General features: G+C 35.7%; 1 protein-coding gene and 1 long non-coding RNA gene across 4 annotated transcripts in view; one reads left to right on the top strand and one right to left on the bottom strand.

Annotated features, from left to right (window-relative positions):
* The window catches only part of Nachra7 (nicotinic acetylcholine receptor alpha7 subunit), a 189,389-nt gene that overhangs the window by 35,055 nt on the left and 140,326 nt on the right, over positions 1-14,008 (bottom strand). For 2 of the 3 annotated variants that reach the window (XM_076764904.1, XM_076764905.1), the window contains exon 4: positions 2,747-2,856. In XM_076764904.1, the coding sequence (XP_076621019.1) occupies positions 2,747-2,856 (110 nt within the window). Of the gene's footprint in view, positions 1-2,746; positions 2,857-3,106; positions 3,195-14,008 lie in introns of those variants that run through there. The other variant, XM_076764906.1, reaches the window with a different exon arrangement.
* The window catches only part of LOC143341758 (uncharacterized), a 129,736-nt gene that overhangs the window by 43,600 nt on the left and 72,128 nt on the right, over positions 1-14,008 (top strand). The gene's annotated exons all lie outside the window — the stretch shown is intronic.

Raw genomic sequence — 14,008 nt, 5'->3', positions numbered from 1 at the left:
CACTCAGCATCACCACTGTCTTTCTTTGAAAAATCTTTTCCTTATCTGATGATAGATAGCTTTCTTTTGTTTCTTCTTTCTCTGCTCAATGATCAGTCTTCTTCTGTTGCGAGAAGCGGCGCGTGTCTTTTCGTTTCCATGCAGCGATTCTGTTAGAATTGAATTTTTGCCACAGAAACCACTATTTGGGTTTTGTTTAGCTGTAGCTACGTGGAGAATTGCCAAAGTGTCTGTAGGAGATACGATTTTATTTATTTTGCTTGAAATATGCTACGAACTGATTGATATTACGAACTATTTCTTTTTATCATCGTTCGTTTAGTTTCGACTTTAATTTTAAGCGTGCCTCGTGGACGTAAAGTCAGAAAAATATTTCGGTCGTTTGCTGTCGCTACCGTCCACCCTCTAATATATTTTATCGCTGGCTTCGTCGCTGCCAGGGAAATACAATATAATAAACGAGAACGTCTACTTCCTCGTTTGACAGAACTGGTGAAAAGTGGAACACGCGAGAAACACGCCGTGACGAAGCGACAAAGCGGTTAATTGATCGATTCCCGATGCGATTCAGGCATGCACCATCTTTGCAAGTGACCTCACGACGACCTACGTGCACACAGAGATTAATACTGATGCCTGCGTTTGAGGCCAATTCTACAACGGAAGTTGGTCACCGTTCATTCACTTTGAACGTTCGAAAATGAACAACGTTAGAACGTGTGAATAATAAACACGTCAACTACTGTTTCGAGTAAAACGAGTTAGGTTCAATTTTATGGAAATTTATTCTGCACTGTTAAACCTTCGTGCCCAGATTTATTACGATTTTATTATTTTTATATTGTTTGCTAGTATACGAGTAATAAAAATTTCATCTGGGTATTAAAATAAATTTACACACCATAATAAATTGTCGACGGATTTTTTATTGTCAAAAAAAAAAAATCTTTTCTATTGTCAGTAACTGAATCAACCAATTGGACATAACACGTTGTATGTATAATTGAATGTGTTGTTAAGAGTATAGTTTCGGTCGAAAATTTAATTTGTTAGTAGCACGAACTATTTGTAAAAGCGAATAAATAACTTAACTCGGTATGTGGCCCTTCGTAAATATTGGTTTTGGCGCGTAAAAGATATTAAAGCGATATAAACTCCGAACTTGTGGTTGCGTGTAAATACTGCACAGAACCGAATCGAGCATCGAATATTCATACTAATAAAGACGATCAACGCTTATAAACAACTAATAACTAGGTAATCAGGGGATAACTATAACTATATACACGTGTTCTAGCGTATACAAGAAATTATTTCTCCTGTTGAAAGATTATAATATTTTGAGCATATTGGAACGTTCCCAGATTTATTCGTGCCACGTAGACTGTTTTTTTATCGAGCTAAGAGGTGACATGTGGGAACCACTAGGTCCTCCTTATCGGATTCCCTTAAATTTGCATTCTGGAGAAAGAGTATAAAGAGTAAGAACGCCGGGATGGCACTACGTATATTTTGGGAAAAGGACATCTTTCTGCTGACTAAATTTTAAAGTTCGCGAACAAAGATTCAGTGTTCTGAAGTGGCACTCTTGATTTATGGTCAGATATCAGTATTCCACGTGATATAGTTTTTCATGTCAACTTCTTTCCAGATCTCACTGTTTCCAAATCTGGACCAGCGCTTCTCAATTTTGTTTCTTTTGTGATTGTAGTTTTACAGTCTTTTTTTTACATCCTTCGTTCGTAGTCTCCAAGAAATATAGCATGTTTTAATGAGTAAAATCAAGATATTGTATAATGTTATACGGTGGAACATTTCATAATGTTTAAACCATCATTGTGATTTGCTTCTATAGCTTGGTTAATTAATAATAAACGATATACATATTAGACGAACAAGTAAATAGAAACGTAATTGACTATTAATATTTTATTTTTATTTAAGCGATAACGGTAATAATTATTATTTTATCTCAATATTATTAATAATATAGTATGCAGTATAATTCTCTGCCCGCGTTTTGATTCTAAAATAGTATTCAACATAGAATTAACATACTTATTTTAAAATATGAGAACAAGTAGCGCAGGTATTTAAATATTCACACGAAAGTATCGAGAATATTTTCAACTTTTCGTATTCAAATTAAAACCATTGATTTCTTTTTTAAATTGAATTCCCAAGATTCTTATAAATATTAATTTCTTTGCTTGGAGAATCTGACTAACGAAGAATCTGGATTCAACTCTATTGTCCATTGCTTGAAATTCACAGAATGCCCTTGGTGTCAGATTCAGATGCGATGCAGCCTCGCTTAAATCAGACATTGTTCGAAAAGTACTTTGCTTTGTGAAGCTTAACCGGTCAAAAACAAAACTTGTTTCGTAATCGTGACATCCGAGCGAAAGATTAGACCTATGGAATAATAATGCATTCCAGAAGTAAAACAACATTACATTTGACAAGCATTACCTTACTCGAAACTCAAACAAAAACGCTGTTACGAACATAAAGCTTTTACTTCAGCCAATGTAGGGACAGAAAATCCATGAGTCGTAATCTATTGATCCTTTGATCTTTAAAATCGATTATTTTGTCCCCAAAGTGCTTAATATGTATGTAAGTTTCGTCAGAGGAATTTTAATATCTTTTTTGCTAGTCGCAAACGTAGTAAAAATTAAACAGAAATTAAACAGACAATATTCGTTCTATGAATATTGAACAGATGAAGGCGGCGTTAAATTACCTGTTATACATGAGAACGTCGGGCTTCCAAAGCCTGTGTGGCGGGATCCTGAGGTCTCTTACACCCCCGTACTCCGACGTGTTCCATCTCATGTTCACATCATTCCATTCCTGCAATTAAACAAGAATTTCTTAAAAATATTCTCCAAAAGAGACGTATCATCGTAATTCATCTAGAATACAATTCCTTAATGAATTACTATTTTTCAACTGATCAGTTACAAACACTATAACGCTGTAACTGCTACTAAATAAAATAATTTCTCTTAAAATATAGATTTTTCAAAATATTCACCGTGAATATTGTATTATTCCATCAATTACATATCGAAATTTCGAAGTAATCGACGTTAACATTTACCATCAGTTACCAGATGGGGTAAATAAATATTTTAAACGACAATGGTCGAGTCGAGTTTGCCGGATTCGCGCAGTAAAACGAGTCTTTTCGAGAACTTCTAGTCCCTTCCGGTTATTATGAAATTATTTTCATGCCCGAAAGAAATTAACCGCTTCAGTTTTACGGTCGTTTCGACGTCAGAAACGGGAACGCTGGGAATGGAATGCCGAAAGAGGAGCGACGTAAATGTAGTCAGATTTCATTGTAGCCAATTTCGTGTCACTGCTAGTACATTAAATAGCCAATTACCTGTTCCCATCGCGCGGACGATGTGCTCCGTCGGTTCCAGGGTGCTAATACCCACCGCAGAAAGTTTCCAAAGAAATTTTCCAGACTTTCGCCCGTAGTTTTCACAACTTTGCAGGAAATACGAGGCGATTCCGAAAGTTTGGGAAATTTTGTCGGAACTCTTCGCTTCGATATTTCGATCGTTGGTTGGCAAAGACAAGGAACGATACGGACAGAACGCTGATAAGGTAGCAGCACCCTTTCACGTATTCTGTGGCATCGATCCGTGGACTAAGCGTTCGTGCAAGCAAAAAGCCCAATATTTCGATGAAACCACTTCGCGATCGATAAACTGCGTACACAGTGATTCATGGGCTTGTCCGTGTTGATTTTAGAATCATGCTCGCCGCTTTCATCGTAAATCTTCAGATTTCGGAAACAAAGATTTATTTTACTGTGTTCGTTCGTTTCATATATATTAAACTCGTTTTTGAATGAAACGAATCGAGAACATTGGATCCAACATTTGATTGAACCTCTTTGAGTTATTGTTTGTCATGTAATTTTGCCAAATTTAGTTCAAATAAATTGCAATCAGTTTAGATATATTACATTTTAAAATAGATATAATATAGCTTCAGTTGTGAACGTTTCACTCTTTGTCGTAGAAAGTATATCCTCTTACGTATATGACGAAAAATTCTCCAAGAAAAGAATCGATAGATTTCAATGGGGAACAACAACGAGCAATACTTGTCCGTAGGAATAGTCTATACATTTCGTGTTGCCCATTAGATTCACACCCATTAGTCACTGACTCCCAATTGATTAGCCACTGATGGAGTACACCAGCGGATAATTAATAATAGCTACTGTGCTTGATGGTTTACGTTGCACGCATAGACTGTTTATTATATATCCATTTGAACGCAGGCGTGTGGAAAGCCGACATACAGGATCGTCGTTCTCCCCGTTATGAGATTAGTTCATGGCTAATGAACGCGGTTCGGGAGTCAACGGCATATTCAAGCGATTTCGTCTTTGGCGTTGGATTTAGGTTTCATGTAGGATACGGAGAGAAACGCGTCATTCAAGCATCTCAACGACAAACTGTAAAACTTAAAAAACAGAACGCGATTTTGAAACAACCGATCTAAAATAATGTCCACGGATTTTTAGTTTTTCGAGGCTCAGAAATTCCCGAATTCTTCCTTTTGCTCGAATCTTAGAATTTTCAAAATAAAATCATCTTATCGTGGCTCTGCTATTTCCATTGTGTTATCAGCTACGAATAAATTGACGATCAAATATTAAACCATTATTAGTGAAATTGTTTCATCGTGCCATATTATATGTACCTTCGATTATTAAAATCAAATATTGTTCGAACATGATAGAGATACAAATGTTGTACTCTGTAATCGCACTAACGAAGCATAGATTCAAAATTAAATGACTCTGATCTCGGTAATCTAGCATTTTTGTGCATTTTGAAATCGTTTGAAGCATGTTGTTCGGTATGATTTTACAACAGACAACCGTAGTTTTACGAACTTTCATTGTGCGGGTTTCTGCCACGTATTCGGGCTTTTGCTTCACCGTACGATATACGTATTTTCAGAAAAAAAGTAATTCACGCCCGTTTCCGGGAATTTCGATCGCTATTCACGATTCCGAACATGTAAAGCAATACATTTTGCAATCTGGTATCTGAAGAATCCAATTAAATATCAATTTGAAACGGAATGCTATACAAACTGTATTCTTCCTTTTACATCCTGTGGTTATATGCTATAATAAAGTCTCGAGAACATTTTACTTGTATTTTGTATATAAAGTGATTCTATAATAATACATAGTTATATTTCTTTTCATCAACGCAGCATATTATTTCATTAATCATAGAAATGTCTAAAAATCAAATACAATTTTATGTACGATATAGAATATTTTGTTTGGTTTTGATCAGATAAAAGTTTGTCTATTTTCAAATTATAGGATTTTATTAGAGTCTACGAAATGAAGCCATTATCAACGAAATTAAAAAATTTCAAATCGTTCTAAAAAAATTATTTTTGGTTGCAGGGGTCAAATACAATCATTTTTGGTCAATAGACATACCCCCGAAATCCTACTCAGTTTCGAGAAAAAAAATTCCTTACCGAAAATGTGATGTCTGACCATACCATTGATATGTTCCCCTGAAATTTTTCGACGAAAAAAAAATTTTTCAAATCTTTCCAAAAAAATTATTTTTAGTTGCAGGGGTCAATTGCAATCATTTTTGGTGAATAGACATACCCCCGAAATCCTACCCACTTTCCAGAAAAAAATTCGAGAAGGTGTGAAATTTTTCGACGGAAAAAAAAAATTTCGAATCGTTTTGGAAAAATTATTTTCGGTTGCAGGGGTCAATTACAATCATTTTTGGTGAATAGACATACCCCCGAAATCCTACGTACTTTCGAGAAAAAAATTCTTTAGTGAAAATATGCTGTATGACCGGAAAAGTTTCTATAACTTTTTAACGAAGCCTCAATCAACAAATTAGTATCCTTGATTTTCGTCTTATTTTGGCCTCTAGAATCTCACATTAAAATTAAAAATTAGGAATATTTATAAAGGATCAAAGAACATAATTTAATAACATAGTTTAATGGAACATCTTATAATTTTTACAGCATCAACGTTATCGTTAATGTTGTGTTTTAAAAAGAATCCATTACGGTATACGTTACAGAGAATGGATTTCCTTATCCATGGGAAAACTGAGAAGGTTCCGTTTCGTTGGAAAGGAGACAAATGTTCGCAATCTCACCGTACGCTTTACGTACAACGAAAACGAATTTTCTAGGAGCAGCGGGATGCAAGGTCGTTGAGTAAAACGCAGAAGTCATGAATCGAAAATTGAGAAGAGTTTACGCTAAAATGCTTCCTGATCCCCAGGCTCACTTAACAGTAAGCGAGAAGTTTATATGTACATACGTATGTAAATATTGAGGGGCGTTACGTTTTTTGTTCAAAATAGTAAAAAGTTTGTTCGAAAAGCTTCTTTGCAAGTAAAATGAATCGCTGTTCCATCGGTGTACGTAAAGCGAACGAAGCGTCTCACCAGCATTTTATAAATCGTCTGAATTTGTATTACTTTTCAAGTTTTAAACAAAGAATCGTTATTGTCGTTATGATCATCATTAATTTGTTTAATTTTGAACAAGTAGAGTCTCTTTTATAAAGTCTCCCTTATGAAATATCTGTCCACTGTCAGCTTTATTTTGATAACTTTTCTATTCAATTATACATACGTATTATACAATAATGAGCGGCAAACTATTAATTGCATCCAAATAGAGAAGACAAACATTTCCAGATACTCCCTGTTTTTTTTTAACGTTTCCAATCATTCTCAGATAAATATTTACTTGCATATCTCTTCGTATATTCATATTTTATTCAAATATTTATTTTTCATCGTAGCTTTTCAAAGCGCACGACTGGTTTGCATATTGGAAAGCCAAAAATTCCTGAAAATTTCGACGGTGCGCCGCAATCTATAACACGATTCGTATAAAATTTTAGATAAAGTATCGCGTAACGACTAATACGCTACAAAACGGTGTTATACGGTTACCACGTTCGACCGACGTTCGCTGATAATTTCAAACGTAAACTTGGACCGAGCGATAAGAGAAGGAAGCGAGATTCAAACTGCACGTGCCACGAATTAGGCAATATAAATGCGTCGACGTACGTGAAAATCCCGAGTTTAACGATTTCCATGTCCAATCCCCGGAAGGATAATTCTGAACTTCGCTCTAATTTTCTCCCGATGGCGGCGCGGTCCCTTGCAATATTCATAAACATAAAACCTATTCGCCACGGCGACGCCCCCGGAGCGTTTTGCGTTCGTCTCGCTGTCAATCGCGACCCACGGAATTAATTGAAACGGTTAACCGATTTTACCCGCGAAGGGAATGATGGAAAGACGAGCAGGGCAGAAAGTTAATCGAACTAGGATTTGATTCGTCGGTCTCCTAATGGAACCAGAAAACCACTGAAGGACTTCCGACGTCGCCTTGCACGGATCGTAAATTCCTCCTTCGGATTTTTGTCCCAACTTATTTCATGGGTTTCCGTCCCTCGAGCATTCCGCCGCTGCTGGCGTTACAGAAATCCCGCAGAACTTAATGGCGCGTCCAGGTTAAATTCGCCAATCGGGAATCTCGGTAATTTCGATTATCGTCGACTCCGAACACGGCGAATCTCCACCGTTAATTTGCGGTACACGAATACGATCAACATCCTCTGATCCACGATGTTACGTTACCAATTCCTCTTTTGTTCTCTCGAGTTTCCACTCTACCTACCGTAGATCACCTAAATCCTAAGTTATATCATTATTTCATAAGACATTCCCCTGGAGGATCTAGACTCAGAACGCGTTAAAGCGTTTCGAATGATTTTACGTTTCGCTCCCTACCTTGGTTATTAAATAATTCTATAATAATCTTTTTTAATTCGGTATTTAAGAGTATTGACTCATTGTAGCATCGTTGGAACGTTGAGTGTTACAAGTTACTATCTTTTATTTAGCAGTTTCAAAAAGAGTTGAAAGATATTTTCCTGAAAAGATTAAGACGTATCAAACATACAATTTACGATACAATAAAGCGACTAATCTCACGAAAGTTCACGGGACATTGGCTGCGCGTTTGCAATTTGTATAACGGTCGTTCTTCCTGTAATTTCACCAAATTCACTCAAAAACGACGCTCGTAACGCTAATAAAAGATGAGCGATTCAACGAACCGCGACTAACGAGCCACGCTAGATTTTCGCGTGATTTAACTTTTGGCTGATTAGTAGTTCGGGGGTTGGTCGGCTTCCAAACTTATCGATCGAAGACGTCGAAACTTGGTACGACTTTGGACATTGTGCGCGGAATCGAGCCTGATATTGCTGTTTCGATCTCTGCTGGTGAAATGTTAAACGGCATTAACGAATACATTCAGTGAACCGCGGATTGGAGAACCGAAAGCACTTAAAACGTCAGCGAGCTTTAAGATTCGAATGTTGGTAGCGGTGTTTCGTGTATATACCGGCACACTGATTAGTTGGATTCACCCTTGGAATTGGGGCAGCAGTTTCAAACTATTCGAGAAGTTCATTTAAAGAGCTGCAGGCAAAATTCTTTCACATCTGCTGTGGCGAACTTTTCGTATTAACCTTTTAGGAACACCGTTCAAACCATTAGCTGCTTAATAATTTATTATCTGTTTCTCTCCATCGAGGACTGTTAATCGAAGAATTTTAAACATTTTTTTAAACTCGAACGTTCCATGGCACGGAATAGGGGAAAAATATCTTGAGAATTTTACTATAGAATCTTTCCAGAAGTAAACCGGATCGCTGGTTTCGTAACTAATTTTAATTCTCCATTCTCCTCGCTGGAGGATGTAATTAGAGCGTTTCCTAAAGTTCGTCCAAATGCAAAGAGCAGAGAGAAAGATGGAGCGGACGATAAGAAGATTATGTTGGAATGCAAAATCGTTAGGATAGGTTAACGTTCACCTCGTTCTAAATTGTATCTATTCTATGAAAATTAACGAATACACAGTTGATCACCCTTCAAACAATGATGTCGTTAGCAATCAATATTTCTCATTATGTTAACAGACCAGATGTGCCTGATTATCGTTTCCAACGAAACGTTGTTCCCGTATGTCTATCGATTTAAACTTTGGTCAATAGTTGCAAATGATCGTTATACCAAACGTTTCTGTCGCTGATAAATATTTACAGTGCTCGACTAGAAGATATTACAATCGACGAATGTGACATAACAAAATACGATAAAATATATTTCCGGGGAACAAAATGAAAAATTATAAATTATAAAAAGAACAGAATTATGTGGCTTTTTCTAATTTGAAAGTTACGTTTGCTGGAATCCTTTTTCTGGAAGCGCGAATTATAAGAATACACAAACTGTTGAATACTTAAAATTTACAAATTTCGATTTGAAATTGATATTTAATGTCAAATCGTTAAATATCGCCCAGTATAAGTTTGCCATCAACGCGCAGTGCAGTGTGGACAATTAATTTCCAAACTGATCGAATCTCTGCATGATTTTATTAAATTCTACATTACCAGAGCAAACGTTTCGAGTAAACCGATTATCTTCTTGAGCCGAGAGACCCCGCATTGCTCCCAAAATATTTGCCCCGGAAATATCTTCGGTTTCACAGCTATGCTTCTATTTCCTTAGACGAGTGACCTAATTAGACCACGTCACGAAGTTCGTCAGAAGGCACATGGGACTGGAACCGACGTAGCGACGAAAGTAGAGACAAAGATGAGGATATGACAATTTCACGTGAAAGCTCGTTAAACCTTGTAAATTAGGTTCTAGGAAAATGTGCTGAGATGTTAAATTAACTTACTAGAAATCATCCGCAATTTGGAAGTTCACGAAATTATCAAACTGTAGGAATATGTAGAATCGTTATTTTTATATATCCGAAGTACACGTTGAACGTAGTTAGATATAAATTAGAAATTAATAAATGGGATAATTAGTAAAATAACGTAGATCGACTTTTGGAGCATACTTAATTCGGGAATTATCGATATGTGTAATCGTTTAGGAAAACAATCGTTTAATCATCGCTTCTTGATTAGCGCAGCATGCATATTCATTTTCTATGATTTTAATTGTGTTTTACGGGCTGATGGGTACATCAATTGATCGTTTTGCATTGAGATCGCCGTAACTCCCCTTCATTTCGTTTTTCTCGTTTCGAACGAAATCCATCGTAATTAAGGGGCACGAAATCTCCATTTTAATACGAAGGAGATGATTGATAATCGGCTATTTTTGTCGAAACTTAATCGAACGGGTTGGAGTTGAACGATCTCACCGTATTTATTGCGAGGACGAATTGATCAAAATAAACAACCAGTTCGATAAAATGAAAACCAGAAAAACAAAGCGAATAAAACTACATATAGATAGATAATAGACAGTTCGATCACGTTTCAGTTATACGACCGATGAAAAATCAACACGATCGAGACTCTGTTGTATTCTCTGCGCGGAGGATCGCCAAATTCAATAGACGACGCCCAATACAGTTGTTACAATTTATTTAATGGTAAACATTAGGAGCTTTCCTACGATAGATGTCTCTATTAAAACCAGTAGAAAAGTTCGATCAAATAGTGTCACTTTGGCGCAAAAATAAATTAAATTTCACTAAAAATGGTGTTTCAGTATTTTCATATTTTTTTGCTCGACTCACGATTAAAATATGTAAAAAGAGGACCGAATAAACGTATGCTATTATTCTAGTTAGTTAAAAAAAGATTTTCTTATTACTTGTTAAACGTTACGAACGTTTTAAATGTGTTATTTTAATACATCCTCGTTTATTTGGTATTTTATGTGTGTACAAAAACAGTAAAAGCAGGTAAAACATAGTGGTTCTTAAAACGGGTGAGTAACTGGAAACCAATATAAAGCACGTCTAAGTGAAATAGAGCTTGGCACGTAGGGATAGGATGTTTCGTACTCTAAGTTTGCAACGTGATACGGTTACACCTTAACGACTAACAATAAGTGCTGGAGCTTCTTAAATTGAATATGGTTCGTACATCCTTTGCTTTTAAATACTCGTGAATCGTTGAGTTCGTTTCCAAAAAAATAGTTTAGATTCCACGTAGCCTGCAGATGGATTTTGCATAGCCTCGAAGCTTCCCAAAACACACTTTGGAAAACGACGATGTAGATAAAACGTTACAAGTAATAAAAGTAATCAGTTCTGCGAGCTAATTATAGGGATTCCACGAAACCAGTATATCGAGGTTATGTTAAGAGGTTTCCTGTCGCGAGGTTGCAAAATACCGTAGTGCAATAGTAAGTGGTCGCTGTCGAAAAACACGTTAACGCGAATTTGCAAGCAAACGGAGTGAAATTTTGCACCTTCAGTTTACAATACATCACTGGCTTTTGATCAAACCACGAACTCGTGGCGTAACTCAATTCTCGTTGAGAGCTAGTTAATACACTCTCGATTGCTTGTGTGACCTGAATTTACCCCAAAGTGCCACCCTACATAAGGAATATTTGCTCGCTTCCATGCGGATGCCAAACTGTTTAAAGGAAACACGCTTCTCTGAATAAATATCAGTAATTTTGTAGCTCGCAGAACGTAGCATAAAATTATGCAATACTTTATTATGTAAATTCCGTCCACCGAATAATTATATATCTCATTCGTTGGAACAAATACAATAGACAGTGTACGATCGTTGCACTTATGGATGTTATTCACTATAATGTGGGTAGGAGCTTTTACACGTTAGGTGTGTAACATGTTAGAACTCTCTTGAATGGAAAGTACCAAGAACAGCACATCCAACTCGATTTTCTTAAAAGCTTCTTAACGTACTCTCCATAAGGGCTGACTGAGTCTTTTTATCCAACGCGACTCCCTGAGGAGTAGCAAAATACATCAATCAAATTACAAAAGAAACTTACTTTGAAAGAGACGCGTTCCTAAGTTCGCGGTATTATTTAATAAGATGCAATGTTATTAACGAAGATTTATATTGAAAGGAAAACTCTGAGATAAGTATTAGAAATAAATAAAAAACAGCGACTTCCTTGTGTAATTGTTTTTATTTTATATAGTTGGTTATACGAAATAATAAAGCATAATAGCTAATTGACTATGAACACGATATCGAACGTTTTTGTACGATAGTACATCCTTCGATTAATCGATTAAAAAGTTTGATTTCAATTGCATCTGCATCGTTCCATATAACAATTATAGAAGGAAGTTAAAAAAGTTCTTTTTAGTTAGCGTTCCTATTATCCCAATGATTCTAAAGCAGTCAATTATAAGATTAATCTTATCAGAAAATGGCAGGTAAACGAATCGCCAATCTGGGATCTTGAAGAAACAGACAGGAATTGAAATTGAGATTTGAATGGATTAAATCTTTCATTTAAAGTAGAATCTAAGGATGAAACTTTTTACTGCTTATCTCTGACCTTCATTCACTGATAATCCCTTTTATCATGGATTCTTTTAAATTAGAAAGATTACTCTTCTGGCTACAAAGTGAAGTAACGGTCTTGATTATCTGTACTTTAGATTTGCCAATTTCGCTTCTATTTTAACCCCTTGCAATGTAATATCGAGTCAGACTTGTGATCCATATTTCAATTATTTAAAAAGGGAAATTATTTCCTGATTATTTATACGTTTCTATATTAATTAATAATGCAAAGAAAAGGGTGCTAAATCTGCTGAGCTATTAGATGTCTCCATAAGGATGCACGATACGGAAATTCCATAAAATTGCGTCGGTAAACTGTACTGGGATTACCTTTATTAGATCCCCGGCAAGGCACATTATGCAGCAGAGGGTTAAATAAATATATTTTAATCGTCTCGTCTTCGCATCGCTCGAGTACATCTCAATGAAATATAGTAAAGTACGAAAATCAATCTGAAAATCTTCTTTTTTCTTTTAAATTGATGTTTGCTTTTTATATGATATTTTTTTTTTTTACCAAAGATACAAAATTGAGACGTTTAAAATATATTTATATTTAAACTGATGTTTACGGGGAACTAAATCTTTTCCTGGTATTGAATTGATACTTCACAAGCATAACGACCCTCGAATAATAATTAACTGCAGTGGCATGTTTAATTAAAAATTTTGCTATACTATTTGAAATGATATATTTCATAAAATTCCTTATTCAGAGAATACATTTTTTTTGCGCATTCATAAAAGTCGAAGAGCATTCGTGCACTTTTAGTATGCAAGACTACCATTCATTGATCTGGGCCAATAGCATGTCAAGATGTTAAAGTGCCCTTACTGGACTGTTATGGACTATCGGTCGATCCCAATTCAGACGGTGGCAGGAACATTAACGAACCTAATCAAACGAGGATTCTCGAAACTCTGGGTGCTCTTGACTTGATTTGTCCTGTCACTGATGGCTGCTAGTGGGTAGAGACAGTTATGGGTACATTACAAATACGATATTTTAATGACAAGACATCGTTTTCGATCGGTTCACGATAAAAACAAGCTTAAAAAATCATTGATTATATATTTTTAAACGACTGATATTTGATACGAAGCAAGTCCACTTTCTACGCTAATTTTAATTACAGCAAATTCTGCATAAAATTAATTTTACTTAAAAGTTTAACTTAATCTCGTTAAAGATCATTCTTAAATAGCATTTCAGATTTTGTATACGTTCGTATATCATGTTTTATAGTATCTCTTTCGAAAAGAAGTATGTTCTCTATTATTAACTTTTATCTCGAGAAACTCTGTCTCTCATTTTCGATAGCCAAGAAAAACAATAAATCTTATAACCTGAAAATGAAGGATAACCTAGTTGAGGCAAGATGGATGATCAATAACCACTTGGATCAGTACTGTCACACTGAAGAGTCTTTGTCCTGCTATGAAACGAGAGTTTATTTATCTCGCGCGAAGGTTGGGCAACATAACTAAGCAAATTGTTTAAACTTGCGAAACTATTAGGGGCGCTAGGTGCAACAAAATTCATAATCGTATTAACTAACAAAGTTCACA

The sequence above is a fragment of the Colletes latitarsis genome, chromosome 5 (assembly GCF_051014445.1).
Source record: "Colletes latitarsis isolate SP2378_abdomen chromosome 5, iyColLati1, whole genome shotgun sequence".
In the NCBI taxonomy this organism is placed as follows: domain Eukaryota; kingdom Metazoa; phylum Arthropoda; class Insecta; order Hymenoptera; family Colletidae; genus Colletes; species Colletes latitarsis.
This window is presented reverse-complemented; position numbering and strand designations above follow the sequence as displayed.